Source organism: Drosophila sulfurigaster, chromosome 3 (assembly GCF_023558435.1).
Source record: "Drosophila sulfurigaster albostrigata strain 15112-1811.04 chromosome 3, ASM2355843v2, whole genome shotgun sequence".
Classification (NCBI taxonomy): Eukaryota; Metazoa; Arthropoda; class Insecta; order Diptera; family Drosophilidae; genus Drosophila; species Drosophila sulfurigaster.
Genome location: NC_084883.1, coordinates 53,419,974 through 53,433,067, shown reverse-complemented (window position 1 = coordinate 53,433,067; position 13,094 = coordinate 53,419,974). Strand labels below are relative to the sequence as shown.

The 13,094-nt window shown below is 40.3% G+C and overlaps 2 protein-coding genes across 2 annotated transcripts in view; both read right to left on the bottom strand.

Moving 5' to 3' along the window:
- Positions 1–6,607, bottom strand: part of LOC133845823 (ankyrin-2-like) — a 65,261-nt gene extending 58,654 nt beyond the window's left edge. Inside the window, 5 exon segments of the mRNA XM_062280398.1 lie at positions 225–428; positions 489–1,253; positions 2,527–2,979; positions 3,046–3,147; positions 6,111–6,607. Of these exon segments, the coding sequence (XP_062136382.1) occupies positions 225–428; positions 489–1,253; positions 2,527–2,979; positions 3,046–3,147; positions 6,111–6,134 (1,548 nt within the window). The 5' untranslated portion in view covers positions 6,135–6,607.
- Positions 6,608–11,768: 5,161 nt separating this feature from the next.
- LOC133840137 (histidine-rich glycoprotein-like) lies at positions 11,769–12,341 on the bottom strand. Its single transcript, XM_062271799.1, has one exon. It carries the CDS (start codon positions 12,339–12,341, stop codon positions 11,769–11,771), a length of 573 nt encoding a protein of 190 aa, XP_062127783.1.
- Between the last annotated feature and the right edge of the window lie 753 nt (positions 12,342–13,094).

The following is a 13,094-nucleotide window of genomic DNA, read 5'->3' as shown; positions in this document are numbered from 1 at the left end:
GACTACATACAAAATAATGGCTACATTTATTCACGGCCAAACACATATAAAAACAACAAAAAAAAAACACATACAAATCGTATTCGTGTAATACTCGATGAAAGTAACAGAAGAGAAAGTAAAACAAATCAAATGAAAAACTCCTGATGGCGTATCCAGAACAATTGCATCAGGTAAACGGTGTCGATGTGATCGGTGATCTTTTTGGCAATCAAATCTTTTACCTCATCCTGTCCCTCCTTGGCAGCAATATGCAACGCCGTGTACATGTCCTTCGTGGTGGCATCCACCTGAGCGCCATGTTGCAACAACAGCATCACAATGTCCACATTACCCAGCCTCGAGGCAATGTGCAGCGGTGTCTGTTGCTCCCTAGCACGAGCATCCACTTGAGCGCCATTGCGCAGCAGAATGCGAATGATGTCGGTCTGCGAACAAGGAGAAGATTAACAACACTGCGTATATGTAATATGCACTCCAAAACTCACCTGATTGGCGCGTGCGGCCAAATGCAGTGGCGTCTCGCCACGCACAGTGGGCACATCGGGGCTGGCATCGTGCTGCAGCAAGTAGATGACAATGTTCATGCAACCCATGAACGCTGCCACATGCAACGGCGTCAGTCCGCTCTCGGTTGTGGCACTGATGCTGGCGCCATGACGCAGCAGCAACTCAACGACCTTCAAGCGATTCTTCTTGCAAGCAATGTGCAACGGCGTGAAACCGTTGAGAGCACGTGCATTTGCATCCGCATTGCGATCGAGCAGCAGCTTTGCCACACGCACGTGTCCACAGTGGGCGGCCACATGCAACGCGGTCAGATAATCGACGGTGACCTCATCGACTGGGGCACGATGATAGAGGAGAATGCGTGCAGCATCCACATGCTCGCCCTGGGCTGCCATATGGAGGGGAGCGAGTCCGTTCTTGGTCTTGGCGCTTATCGGAGCACCACGTTCGAGCAGCATGTCCACCACTTGTTCGTGGCCGGAGCGTGCGGCACAGTGGAGGGGAGTGAGGCCATCGCGGGTCTTTGCCTCGATGTTGCCGCCCTTCTCCAGCAGCAGCGACACCATGTTCGTCTTGCCCCACTTGGCGGCAACGTGCAACGGACTGATGTTGTGCTTGGCCGAGTAGTTGACATCGGCGCCCTTCTGGATCAGCAGATTGGCAATGTTCTGGTTGCCATAGTGCGAGGCAATGTGCAGCGGCGTGAAGCCAGACTTCGAGGTCACGTCCGGATTGTGATCGTTCTGTGAATGCAAAGGAAATGTACATATTAGGAATTGTGAATAAGTGGAAGGTTGATTAACACTTGAATCAAGTTATCTTCAAGATATAAATATCAGAGACAGTTCTTTCAAACAATCATCAAACATTCCCATATCCATTTAAATTTTATTGTATCTGTTTTTAAACCTCATACCAAATGACTGTGAAAACCCTGCTATAAATTTTTGGGAAATACAAATCAGTTTAGTGCCTGCAAGCCATATGAATATGTTTGTTAATGTATACTTTATGAAATTGTAATAAATCAGTCTCAGTAAAATTTCTATTTTATTGAGAGAATTAAATTATATCAACAATAACTAAGAAGTTTTATGTTTACTATACACCAATATTATATTTGCAAAAATTCGTTTAACATGTAGGTAACTATATCCGCTACCTATGGGATAGAAGGGTATTAAAGCTTTATGCCCTCCGACCCACAAAAATAAGATATATTTTATTTTAAGGCTACTCACAATAATGTAAAACTACTAATCTAATTTTTAGACATCAACAACATATTAGGCAACATATAAGTTAACTATCGAGTCGATGGCCTTAGTAGCTAGTGCTCCCTTCTTTTAGTTATTGTATTATTTTGTATAATTAAACACGTAAATAAATAAATATTACTTTATACGTTTGTATGGACAACAACGCCTATTTACTACTTAGTGTACTTAGTTGCTTCGACTTACAATCTAGTATATATTATGCAGTCTATGGTAAATTTAGAGTGTAGTATATCAATATACCAGATATAGCCTTTGGTATATTTAGAGTATTTTTGAATTAATACCGCAGTGTTTTGCTTTTATTTACCATTGTAAGTGGGTATCTCACAGTCGAGCACACTCGACTAAACCTTTCTTTCTTGTTTTTTTATGGAATATATGAAAACTTTTTAGTCAATTACCCAAACATTGAGGAGTAAATCTTTAAGGATCTAGTCATTATACTTTTGATATACTTTGATTTGATTTGCAATTGTAATAATTTGTATTTCTATATTGATTTGCGTAGTACAGATATTTTCCCTAAGTTTGACGTCAATAGCTACTAAGATTTAGTTATTCAAACAGCCTAAGTTCATATCTACATTTAGCTTTTTTACTTTTTTCCCCTTTCAACTATTACTAAAAGAGCTACAAAATTGTGTTCTTTACGAAGGTAAATACCTTAGGAACACAACTTTGAAGCTCATTTAACTCCCATCTTAAATAAATAATTAATATGCATGGAAAAACTTACATCAAGTAGCAGCGTGGCAGCCTTGACGTCATCCTTCTTGGCAGCTATGTGCAGCGCAGGAAGACGCACCTTGCCACGCGTGTCGCTCTCGAGGAGCACGGCGACCACTTTGTCGTGGCCCTGCTGCATGGCAACGGCGAGTGGCGTGAAGCCATCCTCGGTGGCCAGACTCTGGTTGGCGCCATTGGACAACAGAAGACGGACCACAGCATCGTGATTCTCCTGGGCAGCCATGTAGAGTGGAGTGAAGCCATTCTGCGATTGCACATTCACAGAAGCGTTGTGCTCAAGAAGCAGCTTCACCACCTCCTCTTGGCCGGCGAGCGAGGCAATGTGCAACGCGGTGTTGCCCTTTTTGGTGGCACTGTCCACAATTGCACCGCGACGCAGCAACTCCGAGACAACGTGTATGTGTCCATCCTTGGAGGCCAAATGCAAAGCATTCAAACCGTTCTGCAAGCATTGAAGAGAATCGTTAAGGAGCTGTCTACAATGGGATATATTCGTGTTCCAACTTACCGCATTGCTGGTGTTGATGTCAATGTTATTCTTCAGATGCTCCAGCACGCGCTCTAGATTTCCAGCACGTGCGGCACGCAGGAAGGAAGTGTTGCCATCGCCCTAAAATAAATTAATTCGAAAAGTTGTCGATCAATATAGAGTTGGAGAATATTAAGGAACAACTAGAATAACCATTTTTTCATTTAATAATAAGAATTCAATAATTAATGAATAATAATTCAATATTGTGTAGGGGATTAATCGGAATAAACAATTATTTTATGGTACACTATAAATGTCCAGTTATTCATCATGTATATGAGGTATAATGGAATACACAATTATTTTATTGCTCGACAAGAAAATTCAATTATTCAGCCAAATTATTGCTAAATAGTACTATACATAAATAATGCGTATAAATTCCATTTAGTGAGCTGAAGATATGAAGATTGCAAAAGCATTTCTTTTAGAACATAAAAATCCAGTTTATTATGAAAGTAGTATACGATTTTGTGATCAACAAAAAACAGCTAAGCAACTGTCGAACAATGATTAAAAGTTTCTTTTTTCATATTTAACAAATATAGAAAATTAAAAGAGAACCCTTCGATTTACAAGAAAAGTGTCGATAGAAATGTTTAAAGAATTCATATAACTTTTTCGATTTAATGCAAATATAAATATAACATCCTATTAAAGATAAATATTGAATTATTATTATTTTATTGATATAACAAATACAATGTCTTATTGCAATGATATGAGCCAAATCGACTAAGGCATTCAGACAGTAATGAATTAAATAGATTCTGTAATTAAAACTCTCTTTAAAAAAATTGTGTTTTAATGGATTTTGAAATACAATTTTGCAATAAGAAAACTAACAAACTATTTCGACTTTCAAACAGCTAAACTTCTTAATAAAAACGTTTATATTAACAATTTTACAACATGAAATCTAACAAACTATTTCGAAATTTTAATAGCTAAACTTCACAATCTAAGCGATTATATTATAATAGTATCAATAAGAATATTTAAAGGAAATCAACATATGAAAAGCAATACTTCACTTTAAAATAATTCATTTAATATTACAAATTTAATGCAAATATGGAGGATAACATATGGTTACTAAAAGGATTTTTCTTATTTCATGTTTCTATCAAGTTTGACACGAATTAAAAATTAGCCAATGGAATAAATGATTCAAATAAATTTTGTAATAATATGCTAACATTAGAAACGTACTCAGGCAGATAAGAGCTTCTATAAAATACATTTTCACTTTTGCAAAAGGAAGAAGGCAATTAATTGCAAGGTTTTGTCCTTGTGAAATAATAATGTGCAACTCACACTATGATAAAGTGATATAAAAGTGAAACTACCCAATGCTATATAACATATATCACTTTGGGTTGCAAATAAATATCGCCTGATGCGAACTTAGTTCTTTTTTAGCAACGTTAACATCTCCCCCAGGTGAAGGGAACAGGTGAAAGTTGCGTGTCAACTGCGTATTTATCAAATGAGCTTTACTTGGGGGTGTTATTGATCGTCAAGCGTTTCAGTTGTCGTTGCGCAACTGAAGCTTGCAACGGTTTCAGGTGGAAGGTAGGTAGTTAGTTGGTAGTTAGCAGGTAACATAAATGATGGCTCAAGTTCAACGTTGGCAACGGTCAAGGCGAGGGGTCAACGTCAGCACTAAGCAGTCAAGAGGTGCGCAGGTGTAATTCGGCTTTGCTATATAACACACAACTCGCAGCTGCCCCCGATTTGTATTCTCTCTTGTATCCACCACCAAACGCCACCCACAATTTGTTTATGTTTTCCTGTTGCTGTTCACGCATCACCGAACAGCAGCGGGTGAAAATTGGAATTGGAATTGGAAATTCGAAGTCGAAGTCGATGTCGAAAATGACGTCATTGCTGGTGGCGTTTGGAAAGTGCAATTGGAAGGCAGGCGGCATTTTTCGCACTGGAAAGCAAGCAAAGTTTCGCACACCGATAGAAATGACCGCAGACAGCGAACCTGAAGTAGCTGAAATGCAGCAGCGAAGGCGAGCCTCCCTTCGGTTCCTCCACTCCCCCCTTTAGGGTGCCCCCCTCAAACACTCACTCAGCAAATACGGAAGTGAGCTGAGCTCCTTTTCATGGCTGGGCCAACACAAAACTCATTTCGTATGCCAGCAAAACGAAATTCTAAAGGAAGTCTGTTCTGCTTCCTTGTTTGCCCAACTCGAAAGTTGGAGGAACGCAACGAAAGTTCAAAGGTCCTTCTGTCAGGATTGTATAACATCGAGCTCGAGTTGTGCAAATTGAGTGTTTGAGCAGCAACTTTAAGTTGCTGGAGTCTCGCCTTGAAGTACCTTTTGCTTGTGAACTTGTCGCCCCAAGTGGCAACATGTTTGCTTATGCTACTTCTAAAGAGATACTTAAGCAACAAATTGCACAGATTGATTTCTTGAAGCGAACTCTCTGGGTAACATATTATGAGTCATATTATGGATTATTTTCTAGATCTTGGTGTGGCGCAAAATGTCGCATGTCATCATTAAATTTAACCTAAATCTCTATTACCTTTGCACGAGAAACGTGGCACGGGGCACGAGGAACGGGGCACGGGGCACGCACAACACGATGCCGCACCACACCCAGTTATGAGAGTTGGGAAAATGAGACACTGAGGGTCGCTCGATGACGCTGATGGGAGTATTTTTTCTATTCTACCTTTCCTTTCCCCCTTTGCTAACATTATTATATTTAGCTCATTAACAAGCATACACATAGAAAAGTGCACGCAATTCGATTTGAATTCAATACGACAAAAGTTCTAGCCATGAAAAATCGATAATGGGTGCGACCAACAACTGAAAATTCTTTTGTCCCCTTTCAATTTTTATCTGGATTTATTTTAATTGCGCTTTACTTAGTTTTTACGCAATTTTTCAGGCCAGACAATGAAAAATCGATAACGTGCAAAATGGTCGCCAACATGGCTGACGCCACACAGTGCAGTCGAAAAGTTAATACACACACAAAAAGTATTTGCAGTTCATTTCAATTAATTTTCGCATTACCTGAGCTCCATTTTCAGTGACCATTTTGGCAAATTTGTCGATCTCAAAAGTTGGTTGCAAAAGTCCCTCAGACTACGAAAGTTTCTCAACTCTATATCGAGTATAGAGAAATTGTGTAAGCACAGCTCGCGAATGTCGTCACTGATTAGTCATAGTTTTCATAGCCGTTTTTTTTTTCACTGGGCTAATTAATTTGTATACGCGAAACTAATTGAGAATTTTTCTTTCTTTTCGTTCTTGAATTTTAAATGCACTCTTATCGATTTTTCCTTAGATTTTATGTAAGCTTTATGTACACGAGTGCATGTGTGTGTGTGTGTGTGAGGGTGTGTGAATATGAATGTGTGTGTGTGTGAATGTGTATGTGTGTGTGAGTGAGTGTCTGATTGGATTCCTTGCTGTTTGGTTCAACACACAGAGTCGCTTCAGTTTAACACGCTGAGGAGCAGTTGAAATTTTTTGCTGCCGTTTTCTTCAATGTTCAACTCCAGACTGGATGCCCAGCGAAAAGTCCTCACGACTTGTGGTTGAAATTTCTGTCGGCATCGTCCACGGCCAGGATTTTCGAAAGGACCTGCGCACTTGCCACACTCAGCAAACCAACTTCCAACTTCCAATTGGAAATCAACCCCCCCGAAGACACCCTGACTCACATGCCACACGATTCACGTTGCGTCGGCGCCACAAAAGAAAATACAAATAAAAAGGGGTGGCACAACTGGAAACGGAAGCGAATGCCGCACGCTCGACACGTGCGTTTTGTGTTTTTGTTTTGTTGACATTCTCCGCTTTGCAACTGGAGTAGAACAAAAGTGGAGCTGGACTGAAGCGCAACGAATGCGAAAACAAAAGCGGAAACGGCACAAAATTAACAACGAAACAACGCCCCTTCAAAATGTGAGAAATACGTGATTTATCTTCAAATCAATAAAACTCTTCTGAAATTGCTAAGGATAATAAATTAAGGGAGAAAACGAGTCATCAAATTTCACGGACACAAAATTCTCATTAGGATTTTTTTCTACTTCAGTTATTAGGCAGCGACTTCACTCAAAATGTAGTCCCTAAATTTTAGATTTTAGTATTTTAGTATATTTTACACATACTATAGAATATACCATATATACAATGAAGTAAACACATTGAAAGGAAAGTCAGAAAAAATCAAATATTAATTCTTCATTCACTTTTTTCCTGCGGTTTATCTTGTTTTTACTACTATTTCATTTATGCAATTGTTGCAAATATTTATTAATCCAAAGGTTCTACTATTATCTTCCTTTCATTTTTATACTATAAATTTATATGTTTAAGGAGAAATGTTCTTCTTGCTCCTTAGTTTATTGTACTATAAATAAATCTGTTTAAACAGAAAAGTTCTTATATTATGTTCCTTTCTTTATTGTTTTTTGAATTAATCATATGTAGAGAAGACGAATTTAGGCTATAAACTTTTTCAATTCAATAGACATTCACTTTAAGAAAATATCTTTATTTACTATACAAATTACTAATGTTGAAACTATAACATTTTTTAGTCTGTTTAAGCAGAAGTGTTCCTATATTATACTATACTATACACTATTAATACAATTTTTTATATTATGACCCCTTCATTATTTTTAAAAGAATTTGTATGAACATAATTGAGATTCGAAACTTTGTATGTGATGAAATTGTCCTTCAATTTTGTTCACTCTTTATTAGCTACGCTTAACATTCTGTCAGCTGGGATTAATATCTAACTAATTAAGCCCTCATTCATATCCTGGCGCACCCAAGCGAAATTCGAGTACTAAACTACATTGCACACAGAGAGAACATTATACTAATTAGCTGGGTAAATAAAATCATTACATCGTGCAGCTGCTACCCTTAGTGGCTTTACTCGTAGTAGTGGTCTCAACTTTGTTGACTGAGCGTAAACAAGGCCAACAAGAATACAGACTACAGACAATCCACAGTTGGTTGATGACCAGTTTCCAATAAGAGTTCCAATAAGAAGCGCAGTCGCAATGCTCGACTGGACTTTTTGTTTACTTCCCGTTTCGAAGTGCGAAGTTCGAACTCGAAAATCACATCGAAGAAGCGCACGCTCAACCCCTAAAAATGTCCCAACACCCCAAAATAAATCCAATCAGATGCGTTTGCAGTGCCAAGTCAGAGTCAGAGTCACGTTTAATGCCGAGCAACGACACAATTTCTGCTTTCTGCTAGTGCCATCAATTTTCTTCTCGCATAGTTATTGTTTGAGTTGTTTTTGTTGTTGTCGCAAATTAGGCGTTCTAAGGAAATCCACCCTGAGAATGCGATAAAAACTCACCCCGAGGGCGATTGCATAAAATTGCATTTGAAATTGCAGCGTGACCAGGGCAAATTGTAAAGTGCTTGCTTTACTTTATCACCAATACACACACATAGCACACATACTTGGGTAACAAATGTGGCATGTGGCAGCAAGGTGCGACGCACTGTTTGGAATTTAATTAATGTGCTCAGTGGGCTTTGCTTGCGGGGTGTCTTTAAGCTGCAGTTGGCCTTTATCGCTTGGCCAAACATCGCCTTATTTGTTTTGGCCAACAAAAGGGTTTTGGGTTACACTTTAAACCCCCTCGAAATCGTTGCGTTGCGTTGGGGTTCTCGAAGGGTGGCTCTCGACATGCCCAAAAAAACGAAACTTGACCAAATTGCATGTTTGCATGCCAGCTGGTACTTTAACATTTCTAAGTAAATATACTCTATGCAATATAAATGAAGGCTTTATAGCATTATCACTTTGTTTGCATGCGGATATTTGAGCTATATTGAGTAATTAAATGCCAGTTTGGAAGATACTTTGTAAGAAGTTCTTCAATTTAACAGCGCAACATTCCAGCAAGCCATTAACATAATGATGTTAGCACTCCACTGTTAACAGAGCAAGTCATTAACATAATGATGTTAGCACTTCACTGTTAATAGAGCGACAGACCAATATGCCATTAACAGAATTAAGAACGCCAAAGCAATTGCGTTGACAGTCTACTAACGTTTTGTGTTGAGTGTAGCTAGACGCCATAGTTGCCTAAGTGATCTGCTAACATTTTTGCGTGAGTAGTTGAAAGAAGATATTCGGTCTGTATCACACGTGTGAAAGAAAACGTATACACTGTATATGTCTTTGTTCTCACTCGTACCCAGTTGTATCCAGTTGTTGTAGCCACGAAGAATATTTGAAGGACGATCAGTAACAAAACTCCGTTAAATTTTATTCTGCCCATTTTAAATGTTTCGACTGTCCGCAAACAAAATGAATTTGGAACTGAATGCGGATGTGGATTCCGCTCAATCGATCTGAACGAGAGAAGTAAGTAATGATAACCTAGAGTCTCGGCCCTAGATTCTCTATCGGCAGAAAAGATTTCAGTATCTGTAATTTTTTTTTTAAATTCGAAAAAATAAAAATATATAAACTCGGAGCATAAAATCATGGCTTATCATTAGGAATAGCAATAGGTTCTGTTCTGTTTGAAGACCCATCGACAACAACATTGTTTTCAATTTCTTTTAGTCCCGTGTTGACAGTGGGTTTAATCTCCGAAGTACTGGAAATTATGCTCGAATACTTTCAAAACGACAATGGGACTGTGTTTTTATTAATATATATGCTGACAGCTATTTGGTTAGCAAATTTAAAAACAACTTGATTAAGTTAATAAGAGTATAATTGATTTTTTTTACTCGCTACCCATAGGGTAGAAGGCAGGAAATGTATGTATCGGGCATAAGGAGGCTTCTCCGATCCCATAAAATATATATATAACAATTAAATGGCTGCATTGCTGCTTAAGTAAAATTATTCTATGTTATTTATGTGTGAATATGCTAAAGAGTAAGAGGATATTTGAAATACATATATTGAGTAATTAAATGCGAATTCAAAAGATACTTTGCCAGAATTCGAACAGTTTAACAGAGCGACACTCCAGCAAGCCATTAACATAATTATGTTAGCACTTCACTGTTAACAGACCGGCGCCTGCAAGCCATTAACATAATTAAGAGCAGTTAAGTTGACAGTTTATTAACGTTTTGGCTTGAGTGTAGTTAGGCGCCACAGTTGCTTAAGTGATCTGTTAGCTAACATTTTTGCTTGAATGTAACTAGAAGCCATTGCTGCTTTAGTGAAATTAAGTATACGCTAAAGACTGAGCTAACATTTGTGTTAGACGCTTTTACTACATAAATAAAATAAAGTATACGCCAACATTTTTGCTTGAGTGTAGCTAGACGCCATTGACATTGCTTAAGTGAAAAGTTTATTAATTGCAAAAATGCGAAAATCTGATTAATTCAGAGTGTTTGCGCGTCGTCGAAGTGGCCTAAGTAATTCCTTATGTAGTTATTAATTATAGTGAGGCTATCGCCTGTTCGCTTCGCCTGGCGTGGCATATAAAATTACACCAGCGAAGAAAATATGTATAAAAGGCGCCCAAGTAAAATAGCCTGCCAGACGCTTTGGCCTGAGCTAATTGTCCATAACTTTGATGACCTCAAGGAACGCAACCATAAAACACAGAAGCACTTGGTCGACCAACAACACACAACACGCCCCTTGGGGGTGGGCGTGGTGGCGAGGTGCCTCGATGGCGACTTTAGTTCAGTGCACCGAGCACGCCAGACAAAAGTTGCCCACGCACAGCACACATAAAATAAATTTCAATACTCGTGTAATATTCGCACAATTCTGTCGTGTCTGAGAAGACGTGATATTTTTGGGTCAACTGCATAAATTCGAAAGTCAAAAAATGTATCAAAATATTACATAAAATGCGTTTGTTTACAACTTACGCCCAAACTCTGCAGCGATGGAAAGCGTTTCTTCAGTGTCTCCATGCGACAAGAAGCAACCACATTCGATTGTCAATAAATTGTAAATAGATATAGAATGTATCTATGTGAAATATATAGACGGCCAGACGCGTTGGCTACACAGCACCAAAAAGAAACAACAGACAGCGAGCGATTTGAGTCGTTTTCTAAATTAATTTCTATCGTGAGCGCTACGCGGAAGCCCCCAGACCCAGTGAGCAGAGCCCCAAAGGCCCAGAGACCCAGAGACTATGCGATGAAGACCCGATGTGAAGAGCAGCGAAAAGAGAAAATTTGCCAGTTTGGGTTTATTTTTAAACAATGCGAAAACAAAAAAACAACACACAACACAGAACACACACAACATTTGAACGTAAAAAGCTTTCGAGAGTGCAGGATGATGATAAAGAGGCCGATATTAATGGGGAGGCAAGCCTCCTATGGAGTATGTTGGGGTTGTGGTTAAGGATAGGGAGGGGTTGGGTTGGGTTGGGTTGGGTTTAGGGTAGGGATTGGGGTGTCTAATTTAAAGCTTTTTTAATAAACCGTAAACGATGCCTTGGAGACGTTGCGACGCCCTGACGCCAGCAGAGCGAAATGAGAGTCGTCATGAAGTTGGTTAATGTACACAGGAAAGGACGAGGCCGAGGACGAGGGCAAGGACAACGGAACGAAATGGAACGGAAAGATGGTCGATGGCAGCTGATGACTCATTTGGCATTCACTTGTGCCAACTCAAGGATTACGATTGCGTCATTCCGTTGGATACACATATCTCTAAGAAGAAGATGCGCATGCTACACAAATTCAATTTGTTTTGGGAGAGCGAGATGCGATCACATCATGCAGAGCCATGATGTCAGCCTCAGGACTTACCGCACTCTGATGTCCTGTGGGGCAATGCTCATGCTTATCGTGATGCTTATTGTTGCCACTGCCATGGGTAGGCGTGGCTCCCTCGCCATGATGCTGAAATGCCAGCTCATGCTGATGCTGAAAGTAATCATAGTGACCGACATGCTCCCCCGGAGGCGAGGATACCGCCGATGGCGGACTCTGATGCGGATGCGACTTCACGGGATTGCCGTGATGAGTCGTCGCATGATGTGACTTTTTGCTGTGTGGCTGCTGATGCTGCTGCTCGGCATGATGCGGCTCTGAATGCGGTTGCTTGTGATGATGATGCGAGGACGAGTTGCCGTGTCCACCGCCTCCACCATGATGATGATTGTGGGCCGTGGGGGGCGAGGGCATGTTGTGGCCACTGTGTGGCAAGTGCGATGAGTGTTGCACGCCCACCTGGTGGCCATGATGATGCGGCACATGACCTTGCGATGCCTCCAACAGCGTTGGCTGTATGTGAGTCACAAATTGAGCCATCGCAGTTTACACTTGTTTGATTTTCGCTTCTTTTTTTAACTAAGCACTTGATGCGATTTTCCACTTTCTTTTTTGTATATTTTATTTGCAAATTATACTCTCATATATATGTATACCAATTGTGGCAAGTGTGGGGAGTGTACACAAGACACACACACACTCACACATCCACAAGCACACACGCACACACACACGAACGTACACACTGAAGTGTGTGCAGTTGGACGCGCTGAAGGCGATTTGAACGACTTGGACGAGGACGACGGATTAGGTTCGCTGTGCGCGTGGACAACCTTTACGCAGGAGCAATGTCAAATGACTGGCCTGGCCTAGCGCAGGCAGCAGCTATCCCAGTTTTGCCTTAGATGCGACGGGACTTTCACCTCGTCCTCGTCCCAGGCTCGACAGCCAGCTAGGCGAAGCTTCGGCTTCGGGTTTGGGTTCGGGTTCGGCTGTGAGTCGTGCGCGCTTTTTATGTCTGGGGTGCAATTGGGGGTTAACGGAAGCTTTAACCGGACCAAGTTTTTATGTGTTGTTGTTACTGCTGCTGCTTGGCGTTGCTGATAAGAGCAGATGCTGCCAACTGAACTCATTATACATTCCATTTATTTTTGTATTTTTCAACTATGTCACTGCGTCGCGAGTCGCGACACTGGAGGGCGTTTGTCATTGTCTCGACCATCTAATTTGGTTATTTTTAACGTAAACAACCTTTCATCTAATTTTAAAACGCGCCCAAAAGTATGCAACACT

Coding starts and splice junctions, on each gene's coding strand:
- LOC133840137 (XM_062271799.1), bottom strand. CDS start 12,341: ATGGCTCAATTTGTGACTCACATACAGCCAACGCTGTTGGAGGCATCG.